Source organism: Somniosus microcephalus, chromosome 34 (genome assembly GCF_052327205.1).
Source record: "Somniosus microcephalus isolate GS21.2 chromosome 34, FLI_Smic_1.0, whole genome shotgun sequence".
Classification (NCBI taxonomy): domain Eukaryota; kingdom Metazoa; phylum Chordata; class Chondrichthyes; order Squaliformes; family Somniosidae; genus Somniosus; species Somniosus microcephalus.
The window spans coordinates 13,803,431-13,822,661 of NC_141020.1; the positions used below are offsets into that span (position 1 = coordinate 13,803,431).

Consider the following 19,231-nt stretch of genomic DNA (forward strand, 5'->3'; position numbering starts at 1 on the left):
TACTGGTGGGTACAGGTCTGTCGCTGTATAACATTGGGGTACAGTACTGGTGGGTACAGGTCTGTCGTTGTATAACACTGGGGTACAGTACTGGTGGGTACAGGTCTGTCGTTGTATAACACTGGGGTACAGTACTGGTGGGTACAGGTCTGTCACTATAACACTGGTATACAGTACTGGTGGGTACAGGTTTGTCGCTGTATAACACTGGGGTACAGTACTGGTGGGTACAAGTCTGTCACTATAACACTGGGGTACAGTACTGGTGGGTACAGGTTTGTCGCTGTATAACACTGGGGTACAGCACTGGTGGGTACAGGTCTGTCGCTGTATAACACTAGGGTACAGTACTGGTGGGTACAGGTCTGTCACTGTATAACACAGGGTACAGTACTGGTGGGTACAGGTCTGTCACTATAACACTGGTATACAGTACTGGTGGGTACAGGTTTGTCGCTGTATAACACTGGTGTACAGTACTGGTGGGTACAGGTCTGTCACTATAACACTGGTATACAGTACTGGTGGGTACAGGTTTGTCGCTGTATAACACTGGGGTACAATACTGCTGGGTACAGGTCTGTCACTGTATAACACTGGGGTACAGTACTGGTGCGGACAGGTCTGTCACTGTATAACACAGGGTACAGTACTGGTGGGTACAGGTCTGTCACTATAATACTGGTGTACAGTACTGGTGGGTACAGGTCTGTCACTGTATAACACTGGTGTACAGTACTGGTGGGTGCAGGTCTGTCGCTGTATAACAATGGGGTACAATACTGGTGGGTACAGGTCTGTCACTGTATAACACTGGGGTACAGTACTGGTGGGTACAGGTCTGTCACTGTATAACACAGGGTACAGTACTGGTGAGTACAGGTCTGTCACTGTATAACACAGGGTACAGTACTGGTGGGTACAGGTCTGTCACTATAACACTGGTGTACAGTACTGGTAGGTACAGGTCTGTCACTGTATAACACAGGGTACAGTACTGGTGGGTACAGGTCTGTCATTGTATAACACTGGGGTACAGTACTGGTGGGTACAGGTCTCTCACTGTATAACACTGTGCTACAGTACTGGTGGGTACAGGTCTGTCACTATAACACTGCGGTACAGTACTGGTGGGTACAGGTCTGTCACTATATAACACTGCGGTACAGCACTGGTGGGTACAGGTCTGTCACTGTATAACACTGGTGTTGTGTCTGTGTATAATAAGACACAGACTGCAGGAGAACGGTACAACAGGTGTTTACTCAACGTGGCTCACACGGGAACTGATCTGTACAGATTACTACTCAGTGTTATATACAGGTGTGGTCACTGCCGGTACTGCAGTATACATGAGCGGTAAAAGATAGTTCCCCCCTTAAAGGTATATACATTACAATTCCTCCCCTTTTAGTTGAACAGTACCATAACACTCATTTAACAATTAAATATCAAACTAATTACAATTAACACTTTTAACATGCAACATTAGCTGAAAATAGTCTATTTATATATTCAGTCTTTGGGGAGGCTACCTGATCCTTTCTGGATAGCGCCTTTCCTGAGTGTCTTGCTCTTGGTGCGGTGGCGATTCTGGCCCCCTGTCGTCGGTTGGTTCATCAGCTTCCGATGCTACTGTTTCTGGGGTAGATGCGACATGTACGTCGGGTTCATCACCAGGTACGTATGGGCGAGGCATGGGGTTGACTTGTTCCTGTGACTCTAGGATCTGGTCAGCATGGCGTCTCACGATGCTCTCCCCAACGTCCACTGTGTACATTAGTGGGCCCTGCCGTGTGCATATCGTTCCTGGCTGCCATTTTTCTGTTCGGTAGTCGCGGGCCAAGACTGGTTGCCCTACATTGAAGCTCCTTGTTGGCTTCTCATGGATGTGCTGGAATTGCTTACTCTCAACATCTCTTCGTACGTTTGGTCTGAGCAAATCCAGGCGAGATCTTAACCTTCGGTTAAAGAACATCATGGCTGGGGCCTGGTTGGTGACTGCATGTGTCGCATTCCGGCAGGCGAACAGGAAATTGTCCACCTTGTGCTGCAGCAGAATGTTGTCATTGTACATAGCCTTTATTGCCTTCTTAAAGGTTTGTACGAACCTCTCAGCCAATCCATTTGTGGCTGGATGATACGGGGCGGATGTGTAATGCCTTACCCCATTCTTTTTTAAGAACCTCCGGAACTCTTCGGACACAAGCTGTGGTCCATTGTCGGAGCAAATCTGTTCTGGCAAGTCATTCCTGGCAAAAATGGTCCGTAGGACTGCAATAGTTTTCTCCGTGGTGGTGGAGGACATTTTGGTGGAGGCTATTAAAAACATTGAGTCCATGAATGGACCAGCAAAATCAATATGCACCCGTTGCCATGGAGATGAGGGCCACTCCCATGGGTGTAGAGGGGCCTGTGGTGGTGCATTTTGGACTTTCTGGCATCCTGAGCAGCTCTTGGTCAGGTCCTCGATTTGTTTATCGATTCCCGGCCACCACACATAAGCTCTTGCTAGGCTTTTCATTTTTACCCCTCCCAGATGACCCTCATGAAGCTCATTGAGCACTCTATCCCTTAACTTGGGTGGAATTACCACTCGGGATTCACACATCAAGGTCCCCCGGCACACTGACAGCTGTTCTCTCCTTGTCGAGAATGCTGGCAACAGTGAGTCGCCATGTGCTGGCCATCCCTTCACCGTCAAATCATATACCCGAGACAGTATCGGGTCATTTCGGGTTTCCTTTTCGATACAAGCGTTAGTTACCGGTAGGTATTCAACTATAGTCGAATGGAATATTTCGACAGGATCCACTGCTGGTGCCTCCTCCGCAGTAGGCAGTGGCAGGCGTGATAGCCCATCAGCATTTCCATGCTGTTTCGTGCCCTTATATTCAATCTCATAGTGGTGCACCCCTAGAAAAAGTGACCATCTTTGTAGTCGTTGCGCAGTCATCACCGGAACGCCCTTCTTCGGATTAAAAATGGAGACAAGAGGCTGGTGATCAGTCAGCAAGGTGAATTTCTGCCCGTGCAGATAGTGATTGAACTTTTTCACTCCCCACACTAGGCTGAGGGCCTCCCTGTCAATCTGGGCGTAGTTACGCTCGGCTGAGGTTAGTGATCGTGACGCAAAGGCTATTGGCCTCTCTGAGCCGTCCGAGAATTTGTGCGACAGCACCGCTCCAATGCCGTAGGGTGACGCATCACATGCCAACCGAATTGGTAATGCCGGGTTGTAATGGGCCAATACCTCTTTCGATGTGATTAGTGTTTTGCTCTTCTGGAAAGCTCGTCTACATTCGTCACTCCACTTCCATGGCACCCCAGTTTGCAGTAGGGTGTTCAGTGGGTGTAGTATTGTAGACAAATTTGGCAAGAACTTATGGTAGTAGTTTACCAGCCCGAGGAACGACCTCAGTTGTGACACATTTTCCGGTGCTGGAGCCTTGACTACTGCCTCAATCTTCTCTGGGGACTTATGTAACCCCTCTTTATCGATAACGTGGCCACAATACGAGATCTGTTTTCTAAAAAACTCGCATTTGGGGCGGTTAGCTCGGAGCCCATATTCCTGCAATCTAGTGAGCACCTGCTCCAGGTTGGCAAGGTGATCACTGTCATTTTCGCCCGTGACCAGGATGTCGTCCAAATAACACTGGGTCCCTGGGATCCCTTGCAGGACTTGTTCCATTGCCCTCTGCCAAATAGCTGGAGCTGATGCTACCCCGAATACCAGCCGGTTGTATTGGTAGAGACCTTTATGGGTGTTGATTGTGAGGTATTTTTTTGATGCTTCTTCTACCTCCATTTGCAGATACGCCTGGGCCAGATCAATCTTAGTGAAGCGTTTCGCTCCAGATAGCGAGGCGAAAATATCTTCAATCCGCGGAAGTGGATATTGTGCGGTGTGAAGGACCGGGCTCACTGTTACCTTAAAGTCCCCACAGATGCGAACCTTCCTTGGTTCCCCAGGCGTGCTGCTCAACGACTTTTTCACCACAGGGACGATGGGTGTAGCCCACTCGCTCCAGTCTACCTTGGACAGTACACCTGAACGTTCCAGACTCTCCAGCTCTGCTTCGACGGCTGGGCGGATCGCATAAGGTATCGGTCTGGCCTTGCGTTTTCTTCAATTTTAATCGTCGCTGTCATGCCTTTTAGTGTTCCGAGTCCTTGCTGGAACACGTCTTTCGCGTCAGTTAGGATCTTTGACAGTCGCCCAGGTGTGACGTCGTCATCCTTTTTGCCAGCCAGTCAGTGCCTGTATGGAATGCCAATCCAGTTGTATTTTCCGGATCCATTCACGTCCCAGTAATGGTGGTCCTCCATCTTGCAATCCATACAGGTCTAGTTTTGGTGTTTCCTTACCGTTATATATAACGGTCACCCTTATTTTTCCTTTGGGGTAGACTTTTTGCCCCGTGTACGTCTTCAAAATAATTTTTGTGTCTCTCAAGGGTGTGTGTGAGAATAGCCGCTCGTAGTCCCGTCGGTTTATGACTGTTAGGGCTGATCCTGTGTCCAATTCCATCTTTACCTGGACTCCTGCTATCTTGAGAGTGACCCAAATGGTTCAGTGATCCTCTGTTGTGATCACATTATGTAGTTTCAGACAACTCAGTTCCCTGCTTTCGGAGTCGTTATCACCCTTTTGTTCGTCTGAACTATTCTCCGTCATCTTATGTACCTTCTTGTACTTTCCTTTGGTAGGTTTCTTATTGCTGGTTTTCTTTCCCGACCTGCAGACTCGTGCTATGTGTCCTACTTTTCCACACTGTCTGCACACTTTGTCTTTGAACCAGCAATCATTCTGGTCGTGTGTTGTTCTGCCACAGTGATAGCACTTCTCTGTTCCATATGACATTTCGTTTGTGCCATATTCTTGCGGTCTCTGTTGTATCTCTGCAGCGCCCCGTGCTGCTGCTTCATATGATACCGCAATGCTGAAAGCCTTTTTCAGCGTAAGGTCCTTTTCAGATAAAAGCCGTTTCTGGGTTCCTTCACTTTGAAGCCCACACACAAACTTGTCCCTTAAGGTATCTGCCAGTCCCGCTCCAAACTGGCAGTGTTTCGATAGTTTGCGCAGTTCTGTTAAATAATCAGCATTGCTTTCATCCTTATGCTGGTTCCGTTTGTGAAACTTGAATCTTTCTGCTATCAGCAGCGGTGTGGGGTTTAAATGTTCCTGTAGTATCGTTACTATGTCTTCAAAACTCTTTTCCATTGGCTTTGTTGGGGTTATTAGATTTTGTAATAAACCATACGTCTTTGAACCCATTAAATTTAACAATACCGACGCTTTCTTGTCATCTGACACCTCATTTGCCTTGCAGTATACCTCTATTCGTTCGACATATGTAGTCCAATCTTCAACTTCATTGTCAAATGCGGTGATACTGCCACTCTTCGGCATTTTGGGTGTGGTTTAAAATGGCGTCTCCCAATGGCTTAAAATGGCGCCTCCCGCGCTTTCCTTCCTCCCCTGCTGCTGCCGCCGTTCCCGGCGGTTCTCGTGGCAATGGTGGCGCCCTGTAGGTTTCGCGCGCTTCTCCTGCGCTGCTGCCAACGCCGCTCTCGGCGGTCCTCATGGCAATGGCGGCGCCTCGCAGGTTTCTGCGCGTCTCTCTCTCCCTCTCTTCGACACTGCTCGGCCCCTGAACACCGGCTGCGCCCTGTGCGCTCTGCCCTCTCTCTCTCTCCCCCGTCGACGCTGCTCGGCCCTTTGCTGTGCCGCTCGGTCGGGCTCTAGCCCGCCGCTGTCCGGGAAGGGTCTGCGCACTACCTGTTGCCAGCCCGTTTCGCTGGACCACCTCGACTTGAAAGCCAAGCCTGGCTCTCGACAGCCTCCCCCGCAATTCTTGAGTCTCTGCTGAATGACTGGGCGGTTGCCCGTGGTCGACGCCCGAGTCTCTGGCCTTGACCTCCAATCCACTGATCTCCAGAAACGAATCCCCGGGAGGTGATGCAGAGTTGCAGGTAGGTTCGAACTTGCCTTGTCGCCAATGTTGTGTCTGTGTATAATAAGACACAGACTGCAGGAAAACGGTACAACAGGTGTTTACTCAACGTGGCTCACACGGGAACTGATCTGTACAGATTACTACTCAGTGTTATATACAGGTGTGGTCACTGCCGGTACTGCAGTGAACATGAGCTGTAAAAGATAGTTCCCCCCTTAAAGGTATATACATTACAACTGGGGTACAGTACTGGTGGGTACAGGTCTGTCACTGTACAACACTGGGGTACAGTACTGGTGGGTACAGGTCTGTCGCTGTATAACACTGGGGTACGGTACTGGTGGGTACAGGTCTGTCATTGTATAACACTGGGGTACGGTACTGGTGGGTACAGGTCTGTCGCTGTATAACACTGGGGTACGGTACTGGTGGGTACAGTTCTGTCACTGTATAACACTGGGGTACAGTACTGGTGGGTACAGGTCTGTCACTGTATAACACTGGGGTACAGTACTGGTGGCTACAGGTCTGTCGCTGTATAACACTGGGGTACGGTACTGGTGGGTACAGGTCTGTCGCTGTATAACACTGGAGTACAGTACTGGTGGGTACAGGTCTGTCACTGTATAACACGGGTACAGTACTGGTGGGTACAGGTCTGTCACTGTATAACACTGGGGTACAGTACTGGTGGGTACAGGTCTGTCATTGTATAACACTGGGGTACAGTACTGGTGGCTACAGGTCTGTCACTGTATAACACTGGGGTACAGTACTGGTGGGTACAGGTCTGTCACTGTATAACACTGGGGTACACTACTGGTGGGTACAGGTCTGTCACTGTATAACATTGGGGTACAGTACTGGTGGGTACAGGTCTGTCACTGTATAACATTGGGGTACAGTACTGGTGGGTACAGGTCTGTCACTGTATAACATTGGGGTACAGTACTGGTGGGTACAGGTCTGTCACTGTATAACATTGGGGTACAGTACTGGTGGGTACAGGTCTGTCACTGTATAACATTGGGGTACAGTACTGGTGGGTACAGGTCTGTCACTGTATAACATTGGGGTACAGTACTGGTAGGTACAGGTCTGTCACTGTATAACACTGGGGTACAGTACTGGTGGGTACAGGTCTGTCACTGTATAACATTGGGGTACAGTACTGGTGGGTACAGGTCTGTCACTGTATAACACTGGGGTACAGTACTGGTGGGTACAGGTCTGTCACTGTATAACATTGGGGTACAGTACTGGTGGGTACAGGTCTGTCACTGTATAAACACTGGGGTACAGTACTGGTGGGTACAGGTCTGTCACTGTATAACACTGGGGTACAGGACTGGTGGGTACAGGTCTGTCACTGTATAACACTGGGGTACAGTGCTGGTGAGTACAGGTCTGTCACTGTATAACACTGGGGTACAGTACTGGTGGGTACAGGTCTGTCACTGTATAACACTGGGGTACAGTACTGGTGGGTACAGGTCTGTCACTGTATAACATTGGGGTACAGTACTGGTGGGTACAGGTCTGTCACTGTATAACACTGGGGTACAGTACTGGTGGGTACAGGTCTGTCACTGTATAACACTGGGGTACAGTACTGGTGGCTACAGGTCTGTCACTGTATAACACTGGGGTACAGTACTGGTGGCTACAGGTCTGTCACTGTATAACACTGGGGTACAGTACTGGTGGCTACAGGTCTGTCACTGTATAACACTGGGGTACAGTACTGGTGGGTACAGGTCTGTCACTGTATAACACTGGGGTACAGGACTGGTGGGTACAGGTCTGTCACTGTATAACACTGGGGTACAGTACTGGTGGGTACAGGTCTGTCACTGTATAACACTGGGGTACAGGACTGGTGGGTACAGGTCTGTCACTGTATAACACTGGGGTACAGTACTGGTGGCTACAGGTCTGTCACTGTATAACACTGGGGTACAGTACTGGTGGCTACAGGTCTGTCACTGTATAACACTGGGGTACAGTACTGGTGGCTACAGGTCTGTCACTGTATAACACTGGGGTACAGTACTGGTGGCTACAGGTCTGTCACTGTATAACACTGGGGTACAGTACTGGTGGCTACAGGTCTGTCACTGTATAACACTGGGGTACAGTACTGGTGGGTACAGGTCTGTCACTGTATAACACTGGGGTACAGGACTGGTGGGTACAGGTCTGTCACTGTATAACACTGGGGTACAGTACTGGTGGGTACAGGTCTGTCACTGTATAACACTGGGGTACAGTACTGGTGGCTACAGGTCTGTCACTGTATAACACTGGGGTACAGTACTGGTGGGTACAGGTCTGTCACTGTATAACACTGGGGTACAGGACTGGTGGGTACAGGTCTGTCACTGTATAACACTGGGGTACAGTGCTGGTGAGTACAGGTCTGTCACTGTATAACACTGGGGTACAGTACTGGTGGGTACAGGTCTGTCACTGTATAACACTGGGGTACAGTACTGGTGGGTACAGGTCTGTCACTGTATAACACTGGGGTACAGTACTGGTGGCTACAGGTCTGTCACTGTATAACACTGGGGTACAGTACTGGTGGCTACAGGTCTGTCACTGTATAACACTGGGGTACAGTACTGGTGGCTACAGGTCTGTCACTGTATAACACTGGGGTACAGTACTGGTGGGTACAGGTCTGTCACTGTATAACACTGGGGTACAGGACTGGTGGGTACAGGTCTGTCACTGTATAACACTGGGGTACAGTACTGGTGGGTACAGGTCTGTCACTGTATAACACTGGGGTACAGGACTGGTGGGTACAGGTCTGTCACTGTATAACACTGGGGTACAGTGCTGGTGAGTACAGGTCTGTCACTGTATAACACTGGGGTACAGTACTGGTGGGTACAGGTCTGTCACTGTATAACACTGGGGTACAGTGCTGGTGAGTACAGGTCTGTCACTGTATAACATTGGGGTACAGTACTGGTGGGTACAGGTCTGTCACTGTATAACACTGGGGTACAGGACTGGTGGGTACAGGTCTGTCACTGTATAACACTGGGGTACAGTACTGGTGGGTACAGGTCTGTCACTGTATAACACTGGGGTACAGTACTGGTGGGTACAGGTCTGTCACTGTATAACACTGGGGTACAGGTCTCTCACTGTATAACACTGGGGTACAGTACTGGTGGGTACAGGTCTCTCACTGTATAACACTGGGGTACAGGTCTCTCACTGTATAACACTGGGGTACAGTACTGGTGGGTACAGGTCTGTCACTGTATAACACTGGGGTACAGTACTGGTGGGTACAGGTCTCTCACTGTATAACACTGGGGTACAGGTCTCTCACTGTATAACACTGGGGTACAGTACTGGTGGGTACAGGTCTGTCACTGTATAAACACTCCACATTACATGAACCACATCGCTCTGCACCAGCCGCACTGACCTCCTCCACCCACTCCGTTATCTCACTATGTTTTCTCCTGACTCCTGCCTGGCATCTCCCCCTCCCCTGATGCACCCTTGCAATCCGCAAATCAACTTTCACCTCCTGCCCCTGGCTGTTCATCTTCACTGGGGTGGAATTCGATGAGGAGAATCTGGAGAGGAGGACACCAGGCCATTCATTTTAAGAGTAAAGCGGATCAGGCGGGTTCTGTTAGGGTCTTGCCTCAGCTCATCCGCTGCTGAAACCCTCATCCATGCCTTTGTTACCTCTAGACGCGACTATTCCACCACACTCCTGGCTGGCCTCCCACATTCCACCCTACGTAAGCTTGAGCTCATCCAAAACTGGGCTGCCCGTGTCCTAACTCGCACCATGACCCATTCGCCCATCACCCCCTGTGCTCACTGACCTACACTTGCTCCAAATCCGGCACCGTCTCGATTTTAAAATTCTCATCCTTGTGTTCAAATCCCTCCGTGGCCTCGTCCCCTCCCTATCTCTGTAATCTCCTCCAGCCCTACAACCCCCCGAGATCTCTGCGCTCCTCTAATTCTGCCCTCTTGCACACCCCCCGATTTTAATCGCTCCACCATTGGCGGCCGTGCCTTCAGCTGCCTGGGCCCGAAGCTCTGGAATTCCCTCCCTAAACCTCTCCGCCTCTCTCTCCTCCTTTAAGACACTCCTTAAAACCTACCTCGGTGACCAAGCTGTCCTAATATCTCCTTATGTGGCTCGGTGTCAAATTTTGTTTGATAACACTCCTGTGAAGCGCCTTGGGACATTTTACTATGTTAAAGGCGCTATATAAATACAAGTTGTTGTTCATGCTGTCCCTCCCCCCAGGAGCTTCCTGTCTGCTCTCTGCCCAAACGATGATTGCACTCGGGTAGTAAAGATGAAAATCTAACCCCTGGCTCCGGCCTATTGTTGAAGCCCCACCCGCCGTTCCCTCCAGCAACGTTAACCTGTTTTTAAATTTTTGCCCTCAGAGAATCTGACGGCCCGGCTGTGTATTTCCAGACCTTTCTGTGTTTGCTTTGAATGAGAAACGGTCTGATTTATAGTTCAATATGATTCCAAACGCCCCGCTTGGGCCTTCAGCTGTGTGGAGTGACGGCAGAAGCTGGGGTTGTTCTCCTTTGTGCAGAGAAGGTTAAGGGGAGATTTAATAGTGGTAGTTCAAAATCATGAGGGGTTTCGATAGAGTAAATAAGGAGAAACTATTTCCGGTGGGTCGGTAACCAGAGGACACAGATTTAAAGTGATTGGCAAAAGAACCAGAGGGGAATTGAGGAGAATTTTGTTTTACGCAGCGAGTTGTTGTGATCTGGAACGCGCAGCCTGAAAGGGCGGTGGAAGCAGATTCAATAGTAACTTTCAAAAGGGAATTGGATAAATACTTGAAACGGGAATAAATTGCAGGGCTACGGGGAAAGAGCAGGGGGGGGGGGAAGTGGGTCTAACTGGCGAGCTCTTTCAAAGAGCCGGCACAGACTCGATGGGCCGAATGGCCTCTGACGTAGGAGAACTACTAGGCACTTGGTCTAAGCGTTAAACAAAGCTTTAATCAACTGTTTTACAACATGGAGGTCTAGTTGTGTCCTTCACTAGTTCCTGTTAAGAATGTCCTGCGCAAGCTGGGTCCGTGCCCGAGTATTTATACTCTCCCTGGACAGCGCCACCCGTAGGCCGCTCAGTATTATCTCATAAGTCTTTCTTTCATGAATGACTGATTCCTGTCAGCCTCCTGTACTGGGCGATTCTGTGATTGGGGGGTGTGTTGAGGAATGGGTGCTGAAGCAATGCGTGTGTCTCTCTTCCAGTTCGGAGTGCTGCTGTGGTTGATGACGTACATCGGGGCCTTGTTCAACGGACTCACCCTCACCATTCTGGGTAAGGTACAAGTCGCGGCTGCCACGGTTACAACATCTGTAAAGGCAGACCACGATCGACACTCCGGCTCCGGGATTCCCTGTGGCTCCGCCACTGAGCACCCGCTTGAGACTTTGGGGGTAAATTTCCGCAGGGATTCTCCGCGCCACCCTCTGTAACTTTGGCAGATGGCAGTGGTGAGCCGCCTTATACAACGGAGTGGCTCGCTGGGCCATTTCAGAGCGGCAGTTAAGAGTCAACCACATTGCTGTGGGTCTGGAGTCACATATAGGCCAGACCGGGTAAGGGCGGCAGATTTCCTTCCCTGAAGGGAGGAAGAAAGGGCCTCAACAACATTAGGTTCCGGTGGATGAGCAGGAGAATCCCCCGGGGATTTTTCCCGAAGTTATACAACCGTAACTGGCTCAGTGATGGACGCGCCGGGCGGGGTGGAACTGAACCTCACACAGAGCAGGAAAGCTCCAGGCTCCATCCCCGGCCTAGTCCCGAGTTAGCAGATTTCACCCGGTGGGGTACTGAGCCCCCCACACGGAGCAGGAAAGCTCCAGGCTCCATCCCCGGCCTAGTCCCGAGTTAGCTGATTTCACCCGGTGGGGTACTGAGCCCCCCACACGGAGCAGGAAAGCTCCAGGCTCCATCCCCGGCCTAGTCCCGAGTTAGCTGATTTCACATCATGTGAGCTGGAACCCGATTTAATTACTGAACCGGTCCAGATGTAGCTTCACGGTTTTCTCCTTTGAATGCTCGACATGTTCTGACTGTTTCTTTCTCCTGTTTTCAGTGGCGGTTGCCGTCTTCATCGTTCCCTTGGTGTACCGGAAACACAAGGTGAGTGTTGGAGCCCTCCTCCGCTCTTCGGCCTCTTGCCGCTTGCCATTTCGGCAAATCCGAGACAGTGTCAAGATTCGCGCACGGCCGCAGGCAGCTGTGGGCCTCAGTGCCGAGAGAGAGGTCGCCGCGGGTGTGGGTACTTGGGCGAGATCAGCATCAGCCTCAGCTCTGATGCCCACACAGTCGACCAGCCTGCTGACGGTCACTGCCGAGGGTTGTACAAAAAAAGGACAAAGCAGCCCGCTTGATTGGCACCCCATCCACCACCTTAAACATTCACTCCCACCACCACCGGCGCACCGTGGCTGCAGTGTGTACCATCTACAAGATGCACTGCAGCAACTCGCCAAGGCTTCTTCGGCAGCACCTCCCAAACCCGCGACCTCTTCCACCTAGAAGGACAAGGGCAGCAGGCGCATGGGAACACCACCACCTACAAGTTCCCCTCCAAGTCACACACACAATCCTGACTTGGAAATATATCGGCCGATCCTTCATCGTCAGGATGTCAGCTGTGGCTCAGTGGGCAGCACCCTCGCCTCTGAGTCAGAAGGTTGTGGGTTCAAGTCTGGCTCCAGGGACTTGAGCACAAAATCTAGGCTGACACTCCCAGTGCAGTGCTGAGGGAGTGCCGCACTGTCGGAGGTGCCGTCTTTCGGATGCGACGTTAAACCGAGGCCCTGTCTCAGGTGAACGTAAAAGATCCCATGGCCACTATTTCGAAGAAGAGCAGGGGGAGTTCTCCCCGGCGTCCTGAGGCCAATATTTATCCCTCAACCAACATAACAAAAACAGATGATCTGGTCATTTATCACATTGCTGTTTGTGGGAGCTTGCTGTGCGCAAATTGGCTGCCGCGTTTCCCACATTACAACAGTGACTACACTTCAAAAAGTACTTCATTGGCTGTAAAACGCTTTGGGACATCCTGAGATTGTGAAAGGCGCTGGAGAAATGCAAGTCTTTCTTCTTCTTCTTCGTCGTCGCTGGGTCAAAATCCTGGAACTCCCTCCCTAACAGCACTGTGGGAGCGCCTTCACCACATGGACTGCAGCGGTTCAAGAAGGCGGCTCACCACCACCTTCTCAAGGGCAATTAGGGATGGGCAATAAATGCTGGTCTTGCCAGCGATGCCCACATCCCATGAACGAATGAAAAAAAACACTTTAAAATGGCCACTAAAAATAAGTGACCAGGCGCCAGAGGGCAGCAGCGATCAGCGGTGCCTTAGGGGAGGGGGAAATGGAGGGAAAGTGATTGTGTGACTGATCATCCATCATCCATACTGCTTGATCAGAACCAGCAGGAGGCAGGCCAGTGGGGCCGGAGCTTCCACCCCAGGCTACCCCCGCCGCTGGGCAGCCTCCTACCTGCTGTTTGTAATGAAACCCCTCCCCTCCCCCATTTACTGTATGTTGGCGCCCCACTTCCCAAGAACCAACTTCATCGCGTGTGTGAGAAACAATAAGAAACAGGAGCAGGAGGAGGCCGTACGGCCCCTCGAACCTGCTCCGCCATTCAATAAGATCATGGCTGAACTTCTACCTCAGTGCGGCACTGGCTCAGGCACCAGCCTGCACAGGGAGGGAGGGAGGGAAGGGACGAGTGAGTGAGGGGGTGAGGGGGTGAGGGAGGGAGAGGTTGAGGGAGGGAGGGTGTGAGGGGGGGTGTTGGAGGGGGGAGGGAGGGGGAGGGGGTGAGGGGTAGGGGCAGAGCTCTTACTGTGTGACGGGAATATCCTAACCCCGCCCAATTAACCTCCGTTCTCTCCCTGATTTCTTCTCCAATTTCCCTGCAGGTGCAGATCAACCAGTACCTGGGGCTGGTGAGAGGGCAGCTAAAGGACTTCACAGCAAAGTATGTTCCCATTTGTTGGGTTTGGCTAATGTCAAAGAGGCGGTGGCGGTGTCGGTGGCGGGGGGGGGGTGGGCCGATGTAATCTCACGCAAGTCAGAACCCTGCAGGAAAGTCTGCAAATGGGGTCAGATCAGGAGAACCGTAACAACAGCACGACTGAACGATATCATCAAGATCATATCCTGGAAGAGCGAGAGAGCGAGTGAGAGAGAGCGAGTGAGTGAGAGAGAGCGAGTGAGAGAGCGAGTGAGTGAGTGAGAGCGAGTGAGAGAGCGAGTGAGTGAGAGAGCGAGTGAGAGAGCGAGTGAGTGAGAGAGAGCGAGTGAGTGAGAGAGCGAGTGAGTGAGAGAGAGCGAGTGAGAGAGCGAGTGAGTGAGTGAGAGCGAGTGAGAGAGCGAGTGAGTGAGAGAGCGAGTGAGTGAGAGAGCGAGTGAGTGAGAGAGAGCGAGTGAGAGAGCGAGTGAGTGAGAGAGCGAGTGAGTGAGAGAGAGCGAGTGAGTGAGAGAGAGCGAGTGAGTGAGAGAGCGAGTGAGTGAGAGCGAGTGAGAGCGAGTGAGAGAGCGAGTGAGAGAGCGAGTGAGTGAGAGCGAGTGAGTGAGAGCGAGTGAGAGAGCGAGTGAGTGAGAGAGAGAGCGAGTGAGTGACAGAGAGCGAGTGAGTGAGAGAGCGAGTGAGTGAGAGCGAGTGAGTGAGAGAGAGTGAGTGAGAGAGTGAGTGAGTGAGAGAGCGAGTGAGTGAGAGAGCGAGTGAGTGAGAGCGAGTGAGTGAGAGAGAGCGAGAGGGCGAGTGAGTGAGAGTGAGTGAGTGAGAGAGAGCGAGTGAGTGAGTGAGAGAGCGAGTGAGTGAGAGCGAGTGAGAGAGCGAGCGAGAGAGCGAGCGAGTGAGAGAGCGAGTGAGTGAGAGCGAGTGAGAGAGCGAGCGAGAGAGCGAGCGAGTGAGAGAGCGAGTGAGTGAGAGAGAGAGAGCGAGTGAGAGAGCGAGTGAGTGAGAGAGAGCGAGTGAGAGAGAGCGAGCGAGTGAGAGAGCGAGTGAGAGAGCGAGCGAGTGAGTGAGAGAGAGTGAGTGAGAGAGCGAGTGAGTGAGTGAGAGAGAGCGAGTGAGTGAGTGAGAGAGCGAGTGAGAGAGCGAGTGAGTGAGAGCGAGTGAGTGAGAGAGCGAGTGAGTGAGAGAGCGAGTGAGTGAGAGAGAGCGAGTGAGAGAGCGAGCGAGAGAGCGAGTGAGAGAGAGAGCGAGTGAGTGAGAGAGAGCGAGTGAGTGAGAGAGAGCGAGCGAGTGAGAGCGAGCGAGTGAGAGAGCGAGTGAGTGAGAGAGAGCGAGAGAGCGAGTGAGTGAGAGAGCGAGTGAGTGAGAGAGCGAGTGAGTGAGAGAGCGAGTGAGTGAGAGCGAGTGAGAGCGAGCAAGTGAGAGAGCGAGTGAGTGAGAGAGAGAGTGAGAGAGCGAGTGAGTGAGAGAGCGAGTGAGTGAGAGAGAGCGAGTGAGTGAGAGCGAGTGAGTGAGAGAGCGAGTGAGTGAGTGAGAGAGCGAGTGAGTGAGTGAGAGCGAGTGAGTGAGAGAGAGCGAGTGAGTGAGAGCGAGTGAGTGAGAGCGAGTGAGTGAGTGAGAGAGCGAGTGAGTGAGAGAGAGCGAGTGAGTGAGAGAGCGAGTGAGAGAGCGAGTGAGTGAGAGAGAGCGAGTGAGAGAGAGCGAGTGAGTGAGAGAGCGAGTGAGTGAGAGCGAGTGAGTGAGTGAGAGAGCGAGTGAGTGAGTGAGAGAGCGAGTGAGTGAGAGAGCGAGTGAGTGAGAGAGCGAGTGAGTGACAGAGAGCGAGTGAGTGAGAGAGAGCGAGTGAGTGAGTGAGAGAGCGAGTGAGTGAGAGAGAGCGAGTGAGTGAGAGAGCGAGTGAGTGAGAGAAAGAGCGAGTGAGTGAGAGAGAGAGCGAGTGAGTGAGAGTGAGTGAGTGAGAGAGCGAGCGAGCGAGTGAGAGAGCGAGTGAGTGAGAGAGAGAGTGAGTGAGAGAGAGCGAGTGAGTGAGAGAGCGAGTGAGTGAGTGAGAGAGCGAGTGAGAGAGAGCGAGTGAGTGAGAGAGAGAGCGAGTGAGTGAGTGAGTGAGAGAGAGCGAGTGAGTGAGAGAGCGAGTGAGGTGAGAGAGCGAGTGAGTGAGAGAGAGAGTGAGTGAGAGCGAGCGAGTGAGAGAGAGAACGAGTGAGTGAGAGAGAGCGAGTGAGTGAGAGAGAGTGAGTGAGTGAGAGAGCGAGTGAGTGAGTGAGAGAGAGAGCGAGTGAGTGAGTGAGAGCGAGTGAGAGAGCGAGTGAGTGAGAGAGAGCGAGTGAGAGAGCGAGTGAGTGAGTGAGTGAGAGCGAGTGAGTGAGTGAGAGCGAGTGAGAGAGCGAGTGAGTGAGAGAGCGAGCGAGTGAGAGAGCGAGTGAGAGAGAGCGAGTGAGTGAGTGAGTGAGAGAGCGAGTGAGTGAGAGAGCGAGTGAGTGAGAGAGCGAGTGAGTGAGAGAGCGAGTGAGTGAGTGAGAGAGCGAGTGAGTGAGAGCGAGTGAGTGAGTGAGAGAGCGAGCGAGTGAGTGAGAGAGCGAGTAAGTGAGAGAGAGCGAGTGAGTGAGTGAGAGAGCGAGTGAGTGAGAGAGCGAGTGAGCGAGTGAGAGAGCGAGTGAGAGAGAGAGCGAGTGAGTGAGAGCGAGTGAGAGAGCGAGTGAGTGAGAGAGCGAGTGAGTGAGAGAGCGAGTGAGTGAGAGAGCGAGTGAGAGAGCGAGTGAGTGAGAGAGCGAGTGAGAGAGAGCGAGTGAGAGAGCGAGTGAGTGAGAGAGCGAGTGAGTGAGAGAGCGAGTGAGTGAGAGAGCGAGTGAGTGAGAGAGCGAGTGAGAGAGAGAGCGAGTGAGTGAGAGAGCGAGTGAGTGAGAGAGCGAGTGAGTGAGAGAGCGAGTGAGTGAGAGAGCGAGTGAGAGAGCGAGTGAGTGAGAGAGAGCGAGTGAGTGAGAGAGAGAGTGAGTGAGTGAGTGAGAGAGCGAGTGAGTGAGAGAGAGCGAGTGAGAGAGAGCGAGTGAGTGAGAGAGAGCGAGTGAGTGAGTGAGAGAGCGAGTGAGAGAGCGAGTGAGCGAGTAAGTGAGAGAGCGAATGAGTGAGAGAGAGCGAGTGAGTGAGAGAGCGAGTGAGTGAGAGAGCGAGTGAGTGAGTGAGAGAGCGAGTGAGTGAGAGAGAGCGAGTGAGTGAGAGAGCGAGTGAGAGAGAGAGCGAGTGAGAGAGAGAGCGAGTGAGTGAGAGAGCGAGTGAGTGAGAGAGCGAGTGAGAGAGCGAGCGAGTGAGTGAGAGAGCGAGTGAGTGAGAGAACGAGTGAGTGAGAGAGCGAGTGAGTGAGAGAGCGAGTGAGAGAGCGAGTGAGAGAGAGAGCGAGTGAGTGAGAGAGCGAGTGAGTGAGTGAGTGAGAGAGAGAGCGAGTGAGCGAGTGAGAGAGCGAGTGAGTGAGAGAGCGAGTGAGCGAGTGAGAGAGCGAGTGAGAGAGAGAGCGAGTGAATGAGAGAGCGAGTGAGTGAGAGAGCGAGTGAGTGAGAGAGCGAGTGAGTGAGAGAGCGAGTGAGAGAGCGAGTGAGAGCGAGTGAGTGAGTGAGAGGGCGAGTGAGAGAGAGAGCGAGTGAGAGAGAGAGCGAGTGAGTGAGAGAGCGAGTGAGTGAGAGAGCGAGTGAGAGAGCGAGTGAGTGAGAGAGCGAGTGAGCGAGTGAGTGAGAGCGAGTGAGTGAGTGAGAGTGAGTGAGTGAGTGAGAGAAAGAGCGAGTGAGTGAGAGAGCGAGCGAGTGAGAGAGCGAGTACAATTATATCCCAGATGCAAAGCGGAGAGAAACAGGGTGAGACCCGACTTATTCCTGGGGGTGGGGGGGGGGGATATCGGAGGGTGGGCGGAGCCTTAACATCTGCAGCAGCTGCAAGTATCTGGAGGATTCACAACGACCCCCCCCCCCACACATACCCCCCACCCCACAACGAACCCCCCCTCACTCACCCCCTCACTCACCCCCCTCACACCCCCCCACACTCCCCCACACCCCCCCCCACACTCCCCCCGCACCCCCCCCCGCACACACTCCCCCCGCACCCCCCCCCGCACACACTCCCCCCGCACCCCCCCCGCACACACTCCCCCCGCACCCCCCCGCACACACTCCCCCCGCACACACTCCCCCTGCACCCCCCCGCACACACTCCCCCCGCACACACTCCCCCCGCACCCCCCCCGCACACACTCCCCCCGCACACACTCCCCCCGCACACCCCCCACCCCTAGCACACCGACACACTCAAACCCATCCTGCGGTGCCACTCAGCACACCCCCATCACTCTGCCTTCCCCACCCGACTCCTGCACATCCTTCCTCACACCAACCTACCCTGCACCTCCAGCCATCCCTCGCTCTCTACATCATCACTTCCCCATCTCACTCCAGCCCCACACATTCTCGGATGGGTTTAAGGAGTCTGTACAAAGGAACCTTTGCCTGCAGCAAGCAGCTTTCTGTACGGGCCAATCGCCATCTCTCCTCAATCGCTTTCTCTTCCTTGCAGAATCCAGGCGAAGCTGCCGGGCTCCAAACCCAAAGCAGAATAAGAGAAGAGACAGACCTGACGCTGGCGCACAGCACGGAGCGAGCACCCAGACCCAACAATCCAATTAATATTTATCAATAAGTCTTAACCGCCCACCAATCAGAGCACAGGGACTGGACGCGCCATCCTTTAAGAGGCATCTTGTGACCATGTCAGATTTGCACCCACGTACAGAAGTCAATCCCCTTCACACGAAGTGACCCTGGTGTAATGTGGACTGCGCTCCCTGTCCCTCCAGCCACGAGCTACTCCGCCTCCACACCACATCACCTCGTGTCAGCCCGGCGAAATCACTAAGGCCATTTCTGAGGGAACCAGGTCAGGTTTTAGACTGAGCGGGGGGTGGGGTTGGGAAGGCGAGGGACGGATCAGGGTGGGGTGGTGGGTTTAGATAGAGGGGGGTTAGGGTACAGCATGGGCGTAGACAGGTGGGGGCTTTAGAGGGAGGGTTAGAGGGGGGCTTTAGAGGGAGGGGCTTTAGAGGGAGGGGCTTTAGAGGGGGGTTTTAGGGGGGCTTTAGAGGGAGGGGCTTTAGAGGGGGGCTTTAGGGGGGCTTTAGAGGGAGGGGCTTTAGGGGGAGAGGCTTTAGGAGGGCTTTAGAAGGAGGGGCTTTAGGGGGAGGGGCTTTAGAGGGAGGGGCTATAGAGGGAGGGGC

At 52.7% G+C, this 19,231-nt stretch overlaps 1 protein-coding gene across 1 annotated transcript in view; it reads left to right on the forward strand.

The window, feature by feature from the left end:
* LOC147096776 (reticulon-1-A-like) overlaps positions 1-18,944 on the forward strand; it is a 26,171-nt gene extending 7,227 nt beyond the window's left edge. The window contains exons 4-7 of the mRNA XM_085973397.1: positions 11,238-11,307; positions 12,089-12,135; positions 13,937-13,995; positions 18,535-18,944. Coding sequence (XP_085829523.1) covers positions 11,238-11,307; positions 12,089-12,135; positions 13,937-13,995; positions 18,535-18,577 — 219 coding nt within the window. The 3' untranslated portion in view covers positions 18,578-18,944. The remainder of the gene's footprint in view (positions 1-11,237; positions 11,308-12,088; positions 12,136-13,936; positions 13,996-18,534) is intronic.
* The last annotated feature ends 287 nt before the right edge of the window (positions 18,945-19,231 follow it).